Source organism: Leopardus geoffroyi, chromosome A1, assembly GCF_018350155.1.
Source record: "Leopardus geoffroyi isolate Oge1 chromosome A1, O.geoffroyi_Oge1_pat1.0, whole genome shotgun sequence".
NCBI lineage: Eukaryota > Metazoa > Chordata > Mammalia > Carnivora > Felidae > Leopardus > Leopardus geoffroyi.
In genome coordinates this window covers 139696344-139713211 of record NC_059326.1, presented here as the reverse complement: position 1 = coordinate 139713211, position 16868 = coordinate 139696344, and the positions used below count along the sequence as shown (strand labels likewise).

The window sequence follows — 16868 nt, the reverse complement described above, 5'->3', positions numbered from 1 at the left end:
TATCTCTCCTTGAATTCTGAATGATAACGTTGCCGGGTAGAGTATTCTTGGTTTGAAGTGTTTTTATGGCTTAAAGAAATTTAAGAATCACTGTGCTTTTTAAGTGTGTCATTGAAATGATAACAGCAAATTCTCATTTATTTTAGGTGTTCAGTGTTTTTATATAAAATATTTAATCAGAATTGTTAGTTAGGCAGTCTTAGCCAGACCACCCACATTCCCACACATACTTCAGTAGGATTTAACTAACCCTTAAAGTCGTGTGTGTGTGTGTGTGTGTGTGTGTGTGTGTGTGTGTGTGTATGGTTTGCAGAAGTAGAAAACATTATCTCTACCCTAAACATAGTGTTTGATTTTAAAAGAAGATAGATGTATCACATTAAAGGAAAGTTTCTATTAACCTTGCTCTTTTATTCATTGTTAGTTTGTTGACTTGAAGTAGATTACTTAACATTTTTTCACATCTGTTGTCTCAGCTATAAAGTGAATATTATATCCAGCACATATGATTGTGAGAATTAAGTGAGAATATTCATACATTAGAACTGTGCATAACAGCATCAATTCAATAAATAATAGCTGCTGTTTTTAATGTGGTTCGTTTAGATTATTGCAGGGAGAGGGAAAGCAGGAATGTGCAAGATCCAAAGATACAATTTAGCATAATAGATTTGAATGTTAGTAAGGAAAACCAGTCTGATTGGGATGGGGGATTTATATTAGGACAGTAGCTTTAAGTCATGTCACACATCCCTTAAAGGTAGCTCAAGGATGGACAAGGAGTGCTTGGTTGGGAAGGAAAAGAGGAACGCCACTCTTTTAGCCAGAACAGCTCTTATTTTCATCAATTTTATATTGAGTGTTGCGCTAGAAAGATAAAGTTGAAAATCCCTGTTTGGTGGTACTAGGCTATTAGATGGTTAGAGATACAAAACCCAAAATAGATTCTAGTGAGATAAGTGAAGCACAAACCTTTCAGTAGTATTTAAGAACAGTTGATCAAAGTAGTATTGCGTCAAGGTCAGGATCTTGTTTGATGGTGAGTACTGATTTAAAAACAGAGCAATATGCTGTGTTAATGAACTTCTTAGAATTGACCATATTTGCAAATGATTGACAAGAAGATGAAGATCCACACAATCTGGGAATCTGATGAATCTTGGGACTAAGATGCCTGCAGAGGCTTCAATATGAATATTGACGTCTATAGGAATGATGGACATAGAAAAGAAAAATGTTAGTCAGGTATTGATATCACTTTGCTAGGTAGAAATGAATAGTAGGTATTAGTAGATAATAGCTTATGATTTGAAAAAGTTGTTATAAATGAGTAGCAAAATTTTTAAGTGATGAGAAAATGAAATAGCCTAATAACTAGAAAATGGCAGTACAGAACAAATGTATTTTTCATGGTGATTATTACCATTTAGGGGAGGAATAAGAAACAGGAGTGGGCTCTACATCCATTGGAGAAAGAGAGCTAAAGTAGATGAGATGTTTATTGTAGGATGAAGTTACTCCTGATGTAAAGAGATACAGACAAGAAGTAAAATATTAATTTAGAATGAAGACTTCTTACATAGAAAGGGACTACCTAAAAAGAAAAGAAAGAAGCCATTAAAAAACGTGATAGCAGAGAATAAGGTTTATAAATTTGCATTAAGAGTGGAATACATAATACAGTGGATTAAAGTATGTTAGTAGAAAAAGGGATAGGACATAGAACAAAAAGGTATGCAGAAGGAGAACATAGGGGATTCTGTTTTTTCTGGAACTAAGTTAAAAGGAATGTCCAGGCACAGACACATAAGGATGAATGCAAATTGATATCACACCTGTAAGTCATTTTGTTGTCATGACCTGTAAGTCATTCCCTACACATGCAGAAATAGTAAATTTAAGAACTCCCAGAGGCAAGTTAAGGTATCTTTTGCATGTAACTTACTCTCTTACAGTCCTGCTCAGCCCTTGCAGGCCTCTGGTAGACTTATGAAATCACCCCAAGCTGGGTAGGAAGGGATAGGATGACTAAAGGACAAAACAATTCATATCTCAATGTTATCCCTTACACAAATGAGAATGGGTACAATTTTTCTAATGTATTTCAAGACATTGTACAGCATGTTTATTGGGCATACCTTGACAACCTTTGAAAATACAAAGGTAAATAAGGTCTTGTACTCACAGAATCTAGAATATATTGACTTCATTCGAACATAAGAATAAATTGGTTTTCTATTTCCTTTAATCCTAATATCCTGAAATATATTTTCTTTAGTGGTAGAAGATGATGAAGATGACTTTCCTACAACACGTTCCGATGGAGACTTCTTGCATAATACTAATGGCAATAAGGAAAAGTGTAAGTAGTATATTTTTTCCGGTTGGCTGGATTAAGTGTACTTTCTAAAGTTATATAATAACTAAGTATATAACAAGAATAATTATCTAATTGAGTAGTTTTTAAAAAGCAGTGTAATTACTGGAAAGTGAAAGTTTCTTCCAGGCAAAGACATATGAGTACAATACACATTGTGACATTAAATAATAATGGCAGCTCATTATCTAACAAAGACTCATTCTAAATTCCAGACATTGACCTGCTTATTTCAGCAGTATTTTATAAAATCAGTTTCTAGCACTCAAAGTTTATTTCTTGGAGGGGAAGCATTATAATATAACTTGAATGTTTATTTAAAGTGTATTCTCTCTGTTGAACGTACTTTTCTGTCTCCACTTAATAAACTGGTATTAAAAAGTATATAATCAGTGTTATTAAATGTAAGTTATTAAAAATAGCTCTGATTTCACCACGTATTTGTTTATAGACACAGGAGCAAGGTGGTTTATTTCATATACCCATTTATTTTTGCTGTATTTATAATGGCTAACTTATTAGATGGAATTCTGAATTGTTCATTAGAAACCTACAATTTGCACCAACATGGATGAAGCTCGAGGGCCTGATGTAAGAGAAATAAGCCAAAGACAAATACTGCATGGTATCATTTACATGAGGAATCTTAAGCCTGAAAAAACAAAAAAACAAATCCAGAAACCTGTGATCCATAGTCAGTACTCTTCTTTTGAAATATCCTACAAAAAAGCTGGATTAGATTTGTAAAAAAAAATTTTAAGTTATAAAAATAAGACATTGTGAAAAAATAAGTTAATCTAATTAAGCTTATTTTTGCTAATGTTGTGAAAGAATGTGAGGTATAATTTGTGGCCTGTTTTCAAATAATTTTTCAAACTGTCATATGCATGGAATTAATTTTCTTTTTCGTAGATCACAGTGGAATATTCTATTATTGATACTAAAATCTGATACTTCTCTCCCCCTACTTTTTCCTTTTTGGCTCTTCCTGTTTCTTAGTTTCATCATAGCTTTCTTCCTTCTTATGACCTGCCCTCCCCTCAGTCTTCTGAAATACTAGCTTCTTACTACACGGTTATCTATCCTTGGGACTTGGGACTTGGGACTTGGGACTTGGGACTGAAATGTTGCACCTTACTGAGCCATCTAGACTTATCTTTATTAAATTAGAGGGTTATTTGGGGAAGATTATTTCAAGTTATATTTTAATTTCACAATAAATAATCTGGTTTAATGGAAAAAAGATTTTGTTTGGACATTGGGAAAATTGTTAAATCGTAAAACTCACAAGTCCAATCTTCCAGCCCAGCCAGTTCCCCGACCTACACTCCCCAGAATAGAATAGAAATTTATTTTCTATAGAAATTGAAATGGACGGTTCTAGATTCTGGAATACCTGGCACAGCAAAAGATAGGTGTATTGGCCTATCATCAATAAAGTGATTATGCAGAAATTTACAAACTGAGTATTGAAATTTAGCAACCTCATTGTTCTTTTTATCTCCAAGAACTCTGGTGATCAGGCACGAAATGAAAGTCTGTACTGAAGCTCCCTTCTTTTACCCTGTTTCCAGAATACCCATCAACCAGATGTATATTTTCTGATACAAAAATAGAACATAACTCTAGATGCTGAATGACCACAAGGAAGGGACCTATAGAGATTTTCTACATCTACCATGAAGAAGCTGTCTCACTACCAGATCATCCTTAAATGAAGTCCACTGGGTTTAAAACCCTGCTAATGCTTACAGAGCTTCTAGTAACTTACTCTTAAATGTGAACAGATAGCCAGATTTCCAGACATTTGAGGAAAGCCTCCAATCTCTTTTTCTGGAGACTTGAAACCAAGCAACAGAAGGCAAAGTTATTAGAGTCATTTAGAGAAATACCCTACAAGATGTTTACATAATTTTTTAAATCATGAGTCATGTTTGAAGTACACTTGTGGAATGCACTGTTTAAGATAATTCCTTTCAGGGTGCCTGGGTGGCTCAGTTGATTAAGTGTCCAACTTTGGCTCAGGTCATGATGTTGCGGTTCATGAGTTTGAGCCCCAGGTCGGGCTCTCTGCTGACAGCTCTGAGCCTGGAGCCTGCTTCAGATTCTGTGTCTTCCTCTCTGCCGGTCCCCCATTTATTTATTTATTCATTCTCTCTCTCTCTCTCTCTCTTATTTTAAAATAAATAAAAATTCATTCATTCTCTCTCTCATTTTAAAATAAATTAAAAGAACATTAAAATAAAATAAGATAATTGCTTTCTTGGGGCACCTGGGTGGCTTAGTCGGTTAAGCAACTGACTCTTGATTTCAGCTCAGTCCAGATCTCATGGTTCATGGGTTCAAGCCCCACATTGCCACATTGGGCTCCGTGCTAACAGTGTGGAGGTTGCTTGGGATTCTCTGTCCCCCACCCCACTCTCTCCCACTCTCTCTGCCCCTCTCCCACTTGTGTTCGTGTTCTCTTCACTCTCTCCACCGCCCAAAAAAATAAATAAATAAAAACTTTAAAAAAACTTTAAAAAAACTTTAAAAAAAATAAAAACTTTAAAAATAAACAGAATAATTCCTTTCTTACTGTTGATGCAAAGTAACTCTTGTTAATTACCATAGATGGAAAGTAACTTTCTGTTAGAGTTAGAAATGAGTTAGAAGTTTTCTATATAATCTGGTAAAGTGAATAGAACATGTAGTCTTTAAATCTGGTACTACTTGATCATAGCATGGGATTAGGGTGTCAGTCATCTCTCAAAAAAGACAGGCTCTTAGTGCTAGATACAGCCAACATCAGAAAAGGGAGAAATGATACTTGATTCTTGGGAGTGGTCATTGTAACAAATTTTACCATTAGAGCCATCATTAAAGCTTTGGTCTAGGGGCACCTGGGTGGCTCAGTCGATTAAGGGTCCCAACTCTTGATTTTGGCCCAGATCATGATCTCACAGCCATGGGATCAAGCCCCACATCTGGCTCTGTGCTGTCAGTATGGAGCCTGCTTAGGATTCTCTCTCCCTCTCTCTCTGCCCCTTCCCCACTCATGCGCATGCACGCTCTCTTTTTAAAACATAAATAAACTTTAAAAAAGATTTGGTCAAGATTACCTATTGTGATTAGTGAATATGTTAAGATTTTTAAAAATTTAGAACTAGTATACCGACCTGATAATAAATTGTATGTATTCCAAGAATAGGATTGAGGGTGAGATGTGAAGATTAGAATAAAAGTTCCACAGGTTCTAAGATGATAATAAAGACACTTAAAGGTAATTTGAATATTAGACTAGAGGAGGAATATTTGGATATGAAAACACCTTCCTGGGGCGCTTGGGTAGCTTAGTCAGTTAAGCATCCAACTTCAACTCAGGTCATGATCTCACGGTTCTAAATCATGATGTAAGGACTGTTTCCTCAACCTTTTGTGAACAATATTTACCTCTGATGTAAGTTTTCTTGTTATGTTCTGTGCATCCTTTTCTTAATTTATATTTCTAGAGTCAAAAGGGGAGACTTTATGATAATAGTGTCAATTCATCAAAAAGGCATAACAATTATACATGTAGTTGTATATAATAACAGAATGCATGGAGCAAAAACTGAATAAATTGAAGAGGAAAAAAAAGACAATTGAATTGTAATAGTTTGAGACTTGACTATCCAGCTTTCAATAATGGATACAACAAGTAGGAAGAACACCAAGGAAATAAAATACTTATAAAAACAAACAGACCTGGTAGACATCTATGGAACTCTCCACTTAACAATAGGAGAATATATATTCTTAACAATATCCTTAACAATAGGAGAATAGCATATGTAACATTCTTCAGGAGAGACCATAAACAAGCGTCAATTAATTTAAAAGGATTGAAATCATACAAAGTATGTCCTCTAACCACAATGGAATAAAATTAAAAATCAGTGACAGAAATTTAGGGTATTCACAAATACGTAGACATTAACACCCTCACATATAACCAGTGGAATAAAGACAAAATCAGAAAGGAAATTAGAAAATACCATGAGATGAATGAAAGCAAAAATACAATATACCAAAACTGATGGACTGCAACTAAAGCTGTGCTCAGAGGGAAATTTATAGCTGAAACACCTTTATTATAAAAGAAGAGACTCAAAATACAATACAATCCAAGTATAAATTGGTTCTTTGAAAAGATATCAAAGTTGATAAATCTGTCTTAGCAGATTTACAGTGTTATTAACTATAGTCCTCTTGCCATACATTAGACCTTTACACTTATTCATTCTACATAACTACAACTTTCATTCTTTTAACAGTACTTTCAAGAGCAGAAATTTTAAATTTTGTTGAAGTTCATTTTATTACTTCTTTTGTGGATTACACCTTTGCTAAGTCATATCTATATAGGAGTTTTTAAAGTTGAAAGTATCATTATTTCTCTTGAGTTCTCTTGGAGTGGTTTTTTATTAGTTAATGGTATAAGATATTATGCTCTCTTGCTTGCATCTTGTGAGTTGTAAGAGTTTTCATTTAATTCAAAGACTAACTCTGAGTTAAAATTATAAAATATAAATATAAGAGCCATTTAACATGTGCATTGGTCTCAGACTTAATTTTGGACATTTATTTTAATTTTACATACCTTATTCAATTCTGTATGGTTTATCTTTAGGTATTTTTTAAATTTTAGGTCTCTCAAAATGTAAGGTAGTTCTTGCCATAGTTTCGTCCCACTTTAAGATGTCAGAGTATTATTGTTAAAGTATTCCTCCTACCACTTTGTTCACTGGGTGTAGTACAGCAAATAGATTTCATGAAACAACATCCAGAAAAAAAGCTATGAAAGTACATATGCTGCCACAAGCTTCTTTGCTTGTAGAGTATGGATGGAAATTTTTAAATGTTGGCCATCAAGAGGAGAATTAGAATCCAAGAGCCTGCTCTGACTTACTGGGTTTTTAAACATTTTTTAGTTTTACATTTTGATGAAGACTTATTTCTTCATTACAAAGATGTTCAGTGAATAGCTTTTTTTTCCCCCAGTATTTCCACATGTAACACCAAGAGGAATTAATGGTATAGACTTTAAAGGGGAGGCGATAACTTTTAAAGCAACTACTGCTGGAATTCTTGCTACACTTTCTCATTGTATTGAACTGATGGTAAAACGTGAGGACAGCTGGCAAAAAAGACTAGATAAGGTAAGTGTTGTTTTTCTTCTTTTTAAAAAATGATCCAATTTGATTCAGCTTTATAGTAATTTCTTAGGGAAAAATCTATTGGGATTGGTAGAAGTAGCAGGGGGTACTACTCTTCTGAAATTTTGTGGGCATCTTAAACTCATTTTCCTAATGAGATTCACCAGTTATGTATTTGGTTACATGCAGCATAAATTCTTGGTAGGATTTTAATATAAAAAATTTTGTAGTAATAGAAATGCCTTGGAATAGAAGTGATAAGCCATTTAACATTACCTAGCTTAATTGTGAAATACGTGCAGCTGTATTTAAGTTCTTAAACACCAGTTTATGAAGTTAAACACTAGCTTACTGTGTTCATAGCTGTGTATACTTCCAGGGTTATTGTGCTATTATTTAACATATATTACGTTGTTCATTGAACATTTGCCTCATATTCACCTGTTTCCACCTTTGCTTAAACTTTAGCATTCATAATAACATTACAATATGAGTCTTTAGTTCCTAATGTCACCTTTGGCTCAGTGAATTTGTTTAGTAGGAAAACTTCTATTTAGAATTCAACATCAGTAAAACAATAAAATGTTATAACTGTAACATATCTTAGAAGATTTAGTTCTAGTCTAATGCCATCATTTAAAGAAGGAGCTGAGGTACACAGACTGGTCCAGAAATGCTAAGTAGCAGTTGGAAGAATTTTACTCTATGTTATATTTCAGCTCTGAATACTAGGCCAGACAGTAGTCAAAATTTGACTTTGTGCAGAAATCTGTGTCCCCACCCCCTGCCCCGTTCTCTCCCACTCTCTCTCTCAAAAATAAATAAACATTACAGCTTTGAAGTACAGTTTGAAGGCCCGGATTGTGATGCCTCCTGCTTTGGTTTTCTTTTTCAAGATCACTTTGGCTATTCAGTGTCTTTTCTGGTTTCAGACAAATTTTAGGATTATTTGTTCTAGCTCTGTGAAGAATGCTGGTGTTATTTTGATAGGGATTGCATTGAATATGTAGATTGCTTTGGGTAGTATTGACATTTTAACAGTATTCTCCCTATCCAGGAGCATGGAATCTTTTTCCATTTTTTTGTGTCTTCTTCCATTTCTTTCATAAGCTTTCTATAGTTTTCAGTGTATAGATTTTTCACCTCTTTGGTTAGATTTATTCCTAGGTATTTTATGGTTTTTCGTGCAATTGTAAATGGGATCGATGCCTTGATTTGTCTTTATTTTGCTTCATTGTTGGTATATAGGAATGCAACCGATTTCTGTGTATTGCTTTTATATCCTGCAACTTTGCTGAATTCATGGATCAGTTCTAGCAGTTTTTTGGTGGAATCTTTTGGGTTTTCTGTATAGAGTATCATGTCATCTGTAAGGAGTGAAAGTTTGACCTCCTCCTGGCTGATTTGGATGCCTTTTATTTCTTTGTGTTGTCTGATTGCAGAGGCTGACTTCCAATACTATGTTGAATAACAGTGGCGAGAGTGGACAACCCTGTCTTGTTCCTTACCTTAAGGGGAAAGCTCTGTTTTTCTCCATTGAGGATGATACTAGCATTGGGTCTTTTGTATATGGTTTTAATGATCTTGAGATATGCTCCTTCTATCCCTACTTTCTTGAGGGTTTTTATCAAGAAACGATGCTATATTTTGTCCAATGCTTTTCTCTGCATCTGTTGAGAGGATCATATGGTTCTTGTCCTTTCTTTTATTGATGTGATGAATCACATTGATTATTTTGCAGATATTGAACCAGGCCTGCATCCCAGGTATAAATCCCACTTGGTTGTGGTGAATAATTTTTTTAATGTATTGTTGGAACCGGTTGGCTGATGTCTTGTTGAGGATTTTTGCATCCATGTTCATCAGGAAAATTGGTCTATAGTTCTTGTGGGGTCTCTGTCTGGTTTTGGCATCAAGGTAATGCTGGCTTCATAGAAAGAGCTTGGGAGTTTTCCTTCCATTTCTATTTTTTGGAACAACTTCAAGAGAATAGGTGTTAACTCTTCCTTAAATGTTTGGTAGGATTCCCCTGGAAAGCCATCTGGCCCTGGACTCTTGTTTCTTGGGAGATTTTTGATTACTAATTCAATTTCTTTACTGGTTATGTGTCTGTTCAAATTTTCTATTTCTTCCTGTTTCAGTTTTGACAGTTTATATATTTCTAGGAATTTGTCCATTTCTTCCAGATTTCCCATTTTATTGGCATATAATTGCTCATAATATTCTCTTACTGTTTTTATTTCTGCTGTGTTGTTTGTGATCTCTCCTCTTTCATTCTTGATTTTATTTATTTGGGTCCTTTCCTTTTTCTTTTTGGATCTCAGTTACATTTTATGTGAAATGTAAGAATGTGGGTGTGATACACAGTATGTATGTGTGTGTATACGTATGTGTATATAGATAGATATAGATATGTATATAGATACGTGTATATGTGTAGTGTACATACATGTGTGTATATATGCATATAAGTATATATGTATATATTTATATATGTATAAGACACATTCTATAAGAAATAGAAAGTTCTTGAGTGGAGAGACTAGTTTATCAACAAATAGGTCTTTTAAGTAATTCGTATAATTGGGAAGGAAAGTACAGTGGTAATTTAATATGATTTAAGTGAAATTTCTGTTTCCTTCAAAAAGTATTTGTACGCTTCCAATGTGCTAGCTCTAAGCTAGAAATGGGAAAACAGCAATGAGCAGGAAATTGTCCCTCAAAGAGCTTAATCTATTGAGAGCAATTAAATAGGTAATAGGTGATATAATAACAGGTATTTGATAGCAGTATTGTTTATACTGTTTCTAATGTCAGTTCTATTATTTTTTCAGCTGAGTAATAGAAAATTAATATTTAGTGGTTATTTTTCTTGGTTACCTATAATAATCCCTTCTATTACAGAAGACATAAACTGAATTGTTAGCTAGTCATGTCTAAGAAGACCAGAAATCCTAAGATTAAACAATTTTACTGATTAACGGTATTAGTAAGAGAAAATCAATTCACTGAAGATGTTTGCTTACATTAATAGGCTCTCATTTGTAATTTCATGTGGTTTTTCATTTTCCCTTAAGTCCTTTGAATATTATTATTGTGCTGTATGTTTTTCTTGTGTTCAGTTTTTAAAATTTAGGTATAGCATAAGTATGGTAAGGTGTGCCAGTCTTAAGTGTCCTGTGTGACGATTTTTATGCATATGTATACACCTCTATAACTGCCACTCAGATTAAGATAAAGAATTTTTATAGTACCCCAGAAGGTTCCTGCATGCCTTTTCCTTGTCCATACCATACCACCATCTCAAGAGGTGACCGTATACGTATACACTCTTGTGTCTGGCTGTTTTTTCCCTCAACATTGACCATGAGATTTATTTGTATTGTTACATTTAGTGATAGTTTATTCTTTTTTATTGTTGTATTTCATTGTATGACTTCAGTTTGCTTATCATTTTTTCCTTTGGTTTTTATATTTTAGCTATTGTGAATAAAGCTGCTATGAGCTTTCTTGTACATAGCTTTTGGAGGATATTCACTCATTTCTCTTGGGCATATACCTAGGAGTAGAATCGTTGGTTCATGGGGTATATGCTAGCTGTGGTGGATATTGGCAAACAGTTTTCCAAAGTGGTCATGTCACTTTATACTTCTATCAGCAATAGATGAGAATTCACTTGCCTCTTTACTCTTAGTAACACTTGTTATTGTCAAGTTATTGTGGGAATTTGTTTTGTTTTTAAATTTTAGCCATTCTGGTGGGTCTATATACCTGCTTTCTCTTGAGTGTGCAAAAATTAGTCTTTAAGTCCAATGAACAATTAACTGATTTGTACAAGCTTTAATGCAGATAGGATATTTGGAAGTAGTTAGCTTTGTGTGTGTTCCTGTGGACTTTAACTTAGCCCTTAAGGATTTGAGGTAAGGGAAGGGAATAAAGAGAATAAATACATGTTCCTTATAAGCTTGTTAGACTTAAGTTATCAGATTTGACCAGGGCAGTACATTTGGTGTTGTAGAAAGAAGTTTGAGATTGGTAGTGCCAGGGCCAGCCCTTTTTAAAAAATATTTATTTATTTTTTTTTTTATTTTTTTTTTTATTTTTTTATTTTTTTTTTTTGAGAGAGAGAGAGTGCTAACAGGAGAGCGGCAGAGAGAGGAGAGAAAATCCCAAGCAGGCCCAGCACTGTCAGCTCTGAGCTGGGGAGCCCATGGCGAGGCTAGATCTCAGATCTGGATCTTAGGAAGCTGAGATCGTGACCTGAGCTGAAATCATTACTCTCACTCTTTTGACTGAGCCACCCAGGCGCCCCAGGGCCAGCCTTTTTTTTATGTGTTGACTTTGGGTCTTTTAACCCCGTAAGGCTATAGATTAAAGGTGAGGGTCAAAGTAGAAATCTAAGCTCTTTTTCAGCTCTAAAATAGTTTTAACCAACAGTGAGAAAAGTACTAGACATTCATCTTTCTTAGAATATATTTTAGCATTCATTGATTTCGCCTGTTGATTATTTTCTTCACATCCATTGCTTTCTTTTTTTTTTTTTTTTTTTTTTTCCCCAACGTTTATTTATTTTTGGGACAGAGAGAGACAGAGCATGAACGGGGGAGGGGCAGAGAGAGAGGGAGACACAGAATCGGAAACAGGCTCCAGGCTCTGAGCCATCAGCCCAGAGCCTGACGCAGGGCTCGAACTCACGGACCGCGAGATCGTGACCTGGATGAAGTCGGACGCTCAACCGACTGCGCCACCCAGGCACCCCGCTTTCTTTCTTTAAAGCAAAATAAATACACCTTTATTGGGGGGAAACAAACACATAAATACATTGTAGGCATTTCTAGTGTTAATTTTATCTTTTTTCTTTTTTTTTAAGCATAGGCACTTTGACAGTTACCTAATACACCTAAATATATAGCCCACCTATAAGGTAATTCTTAGTGGTGATTTAAATGGTGGTTTGTGTGTAAAGTATATCTCAGAGAAAAGTGTTTTCTTGGACAGAACAATGCTCATTTTTCACAGGAGTGGACTGTTTCTTTTTATTATTGTTGTTGTTTAGCCAAATTATAAAATTTCAGTGAAATGCAGAGAAAATTCCACTTCAGATGTAATTTTTCACTTGCTTTTTTTTTTTTTTTAAGGAAACTGAAAAGAGAAGAAGAATAGAAGAAGCATACAAAAATGCCATGACAGAACTTAAGAAAAAATCTCACTTTGGAGGACCAGATTATGAGGTATGAAGTTACATTTTGATTTTAGAAGGAGGAAAATATAGGCCATATCTATCATAATGTTGCAGGATTTTTTTACCACAATACCCGGGATTCATTGTCGCACTGCTTTGACGAATGAAGACTTGGACACAAAATGAGCAGTAGGCAAAAGTTTATTAGAGTATAAGATTAGAAAAGAAGAATAGTAGGAAAGTTCTCTTTACAGAGAAGGGACATTTGGAAGTGAATGCAAGGACCATAGAGAAGGGTCCTTGTTCTGTAAAGTTCTGGTCAGCTTTCCCTCATCCCTTCCCCCTTGTTCCTTCTCAGGTTCTACCCTTATGGGCTTGATCACTCTAGGTTCTGGGTTATTCTGTAGGTGTTGGCTCCTTTTCATTGAATTGAGTGGTCTATGGCCATACTTAGGTCTTTTGTCAAATTTCTGAGGAAAACCTGAAAGGGAGTAGGTGGGGTCTGTTACATTCTTAAGAGGAACCTTACTCCTGAGGGGGTTTGTTGTGGTCAGACACTCCCAGCATTGTTCCAAAATATGTGTTTTTCTCCACCCAGGGACCTCAGGCCCTAATCTTTCCCTCTCAACCTACTGAATCTTATCTTCTTCTATCATAATAAAAGTGATATTTTTTTTAATTTTTATTTTTGAGAGACTGAGACAGAGTGCGAGTAAGGGAGGGGCAGAGAGACAGACACAGAATCCGAAGCAGGCTCCAGGCTCCAAACTTTCAGCACAGAGCCCAATGCGGGGCTTGAACTCATAGACTGCGAGATCACGGCCTGAGCTGCAGTTGGGTGCTTAGCCGACTGAGCCACCCAGGCATCCCCAGAAATTACGTTATAATCTTAAATCCATTCCTTAAGATATACTATGTATGCAAGACACTGTACTAGGCATGGATATACAGGATTCTGCCCAAGTACCTAATGGGAAAACAGGCTATTTAACAGGTGAGTTTGAAGCACTGTTAGCACTGAGAGGTTTTTGAGTCAGGGGTGGCTTCCCAGCATCTTAGCTGAAATCTTAAGAATGAGACGGAACTAGGGGCACCTGGGTGGCTCAGTCGCTTGAGCATCCAAATTCCACTCAGGTCATGATCTCACAGCTCATGGGTTCATGCCCCACATCAGGCTCTGTGCTGACAGCTCAGAGCCTGGAGCCTGCTTCAGATTCTGTGTCTCCCTCTCTCTCTGGCCCTCCACTGCTCGTGTTCTGTCTCTCTGTCTTTCAACAATAAATAAACATTAAAAAAAAAAGAAAAAAAAGAATGAGACGGAACTGGAGGGTATTATGCTAAGTGAAATAAGTCATTCAGAGAAAGACACCTCATATGTTTTCACTCATATGTGGAACTTGAGAAACTTAACAGAAGACGATGGGGGAAGGGAAGGGGAAAAAATAGATACAAACAGAGAGGGAGGGAGGCAAACCATAAGAGATTCTTAAATACAGAGAACAAACTGAGGGTTGATGGGGGTGTGGGGAAGAGGGGAAAATGGGTGATGGGCACTGAGGAGAGCACTTGTTGGGATGAGCACTGGATGTTGTATGTAAGCGATGAATCATGAGAATCTACCCCCAAAACCAAGAGCACACTGTACACCCTATATGTTAACCAATTTGACAGTAAATTATATTTAAAAAAAAAAATGAATGAGTAGTCTGAGTAGAAACTAACCAGGTGAATAGCAAGAATGTTTGCTTGTAGGGGCTGAAAAGGAAAACTTAAAAAAAAAAAAAAAAAAAAAAGCATTTTGCCCACAGGGAAACTGAAAGACCTTATCGGAGGGTGGAGCCTATTGAGAGGAGGGAGTAGTAAGCCAGGCTTGCAAGGTCTAGAGGAATCCTTATATATCCTCAGGCAATGGGTTTTAAGCAAGTGAAAGTTTTCAGATATACCATTTAGAAAAATCATTCTTGCTCCCTGCTGTGAGGGTAGTGGATTGAAGTTGACAGCCATTGACTGGCAGCTTCCAAGACTTCAGGCTCGCAGGTGAGAATTGAAGATAACCTAGATTAAGATACAGTAATAGGAACAGACACCAGCGATAAATTTACATATTTAAAATTAGGATTAAAGAGTGTGGTGATTGAATGAAGGGAACTGGAGGTGCATATGAATTTTGAGACATTAACCGGAGGAGGTTTTAGGTATTATTAGATACAAAGATCTAACGCTTAGGTGAGAAATGGATAGATAGGCTGCGGATTTCAGGAATCATCACATGACTGAGGCCAGTGCTGTGGGGAGAGCAAGGGTAGAACCCTGAGGAACACCCACATTTAAGGGAGTCCAAAGAGGAGTCTTGGATAGAGAGGAATTGGGAAATTAGGAATCCAAGGAGAGAGAACTCTTCCAAGATCATCATTAACATGAGAAATGATGCTAATGGAGCAAGTAAGCTGAAGAGTGGTGTTTCCCACAGATTTAGCAATAAATAGCTATTTTCCTTGGTAAACATGATGAGTTAAAATGGTTTTTTTAAGTTGTTTTTTTAATAAAGTAAATTTTATTCCAGTTACTGTAGTTCTCCCTTACATGTGCCATCAAAGGAAAGATGTACCTGCCTTATTTGCCCATTTCACTTACCAAAGTAGAATTTTTTAATGCTATAGTTCCCAATTAGTAGACTCCTGAGACTGAAGTGATTGCATAGATTGAATGAGCATTAAAATTTTTCAAGTGTAGATGTGGTTATGATCAATAGAGGTTTTAAAAGCATTAGGAAATATGTTTGAGTTCAGAGTAGATTTTGGCTATTTCGTATTTTTCTTACATCAAGCAAAGTTACACTGCTGTTACTTGAATGTCGGAAATGTTTGGACTTATAAAGGGAATCCTGTAGGAGAGAGGCCTCTGGAGTGTTGTTACTATTCTTGTTGGCGATCCAGCTGGTCGTTTGATGGCTGTGTTCATTTAATGATAATTCATTGAAATTTGCACTCTTTGTATATTGTAGCTGAATAAAAAGTTGTGTGTGTGTGTGTTTAACGTGGTTATGAGGGAGCCTCATAGCTCTAAAAGAACTAGTGCATTAAATCCGGGCGCCTGGGTGGCTTGGTCGGTTGAGTGTCCGACTTTGGCTCAGGTCATGATCTCGCAGTTTGTGAGTTCGAGCCCCGTGTCAGGCTCTGTGCTGACAGCTTGGAGCCTGCTTTGGATTCTGTATCTCCTCCTCTCTCTGCCTTTCCCCTGCTCATGCTCTCTCTCTGTCTGTCCATAATAGATAAACATTACAAAAATTTAGAAAAAAAACAAAACAAAAAACTAGTGCATTAAATCAAGATGTCTCATATGCCTGTGACAAGTGACAAGAGCATTACACCGTAGTTCCTCCCACCCTTTTTGCGTTGTCCCCAGGTGGTGTCACGTTGCTAGGTTAGGTACTTTCTAATGGGATAGTGATGGCCTAGGGTAATCATTCTAACTGGAAAAACTCCAGATAGACCAGCAATTATTCATGTGTCTTACTTTGGATATTTAAAAATTTAGGGAACCTTAAACCCAGCCTACCTTTTCAGCCTCAGCTTTTCCCCTAACATGAAGCTATTGTTCCACTTACAGTCCACTCACTTGTTTCGTGTCAGCAGGAACATACTGTGCTTATTTCTGTTTTCTATTATTCTTTGTACATTTGATACAGCTGAGGTTCTAGTTGCATGAGAATCGGTTGGAGAACTTATTAAACATACATATTCCTGGCTTCACCCAAGAGCCACTGAAAAGTAATTTCTGCGTATGGGGACTAAGAATTTTCCATTTAACAAGTTCCCAAGGCAGTTTCCTAGCTGATTGAGAACCACTGCTTTGCCATCTAACCAGGCTTTCAAGCATCAGTTCAGTTTTTCTTCCTTCATGAAATAATAGTCTTTGTTTAGGAAGATGCCCCTCAGAAAACTCCTGTCTGTGCTTGTTATCGGCTATCAATAGATCTTATGTAACTTTGTACTTACTTTTCTGTGATTTTGTTTTCTCTTATCAGGTACTCATTCACAAGTACTCACCTCTGCCACTGTAGCATGAAAGGAGGCATAGACAATTCCTAAATGAATGAGCATGATTATATTCCAACAAAACATTATTTTAA

At 36.1% G+C, this 16868-nt stretch overlaps 1 protein-coding gene across 2 annotated transcripts in view; it reads left to right on the top strand.

Annotated features, from left to right (window-relative positions):
- The window catches only part of CERT1 (ceramide transporter 1), a 105116-nt gene that overhangs the window by 61282 nt on the left and 26966 nt on the right, over window positions 1-16868 (top strand). For both annotated transcript variants that reach the window (XM_045495887.1, XM_045495877.1), the window contains 3 exons: window positions 2279-2362; window positions 7400-7557; window positions 12693-12785. In XM_045495887.1, the coding sequence (XP_045351843.1) occupies window positions 2279-2362; window positions 7400-7557; window positions 12693-12785 (335 nt within the window). The remainder of the gene's footprint in view (window positions 1-2278; window positions 2363-7399; window positions 7558-12692; window positions 12786-16868) is intronic.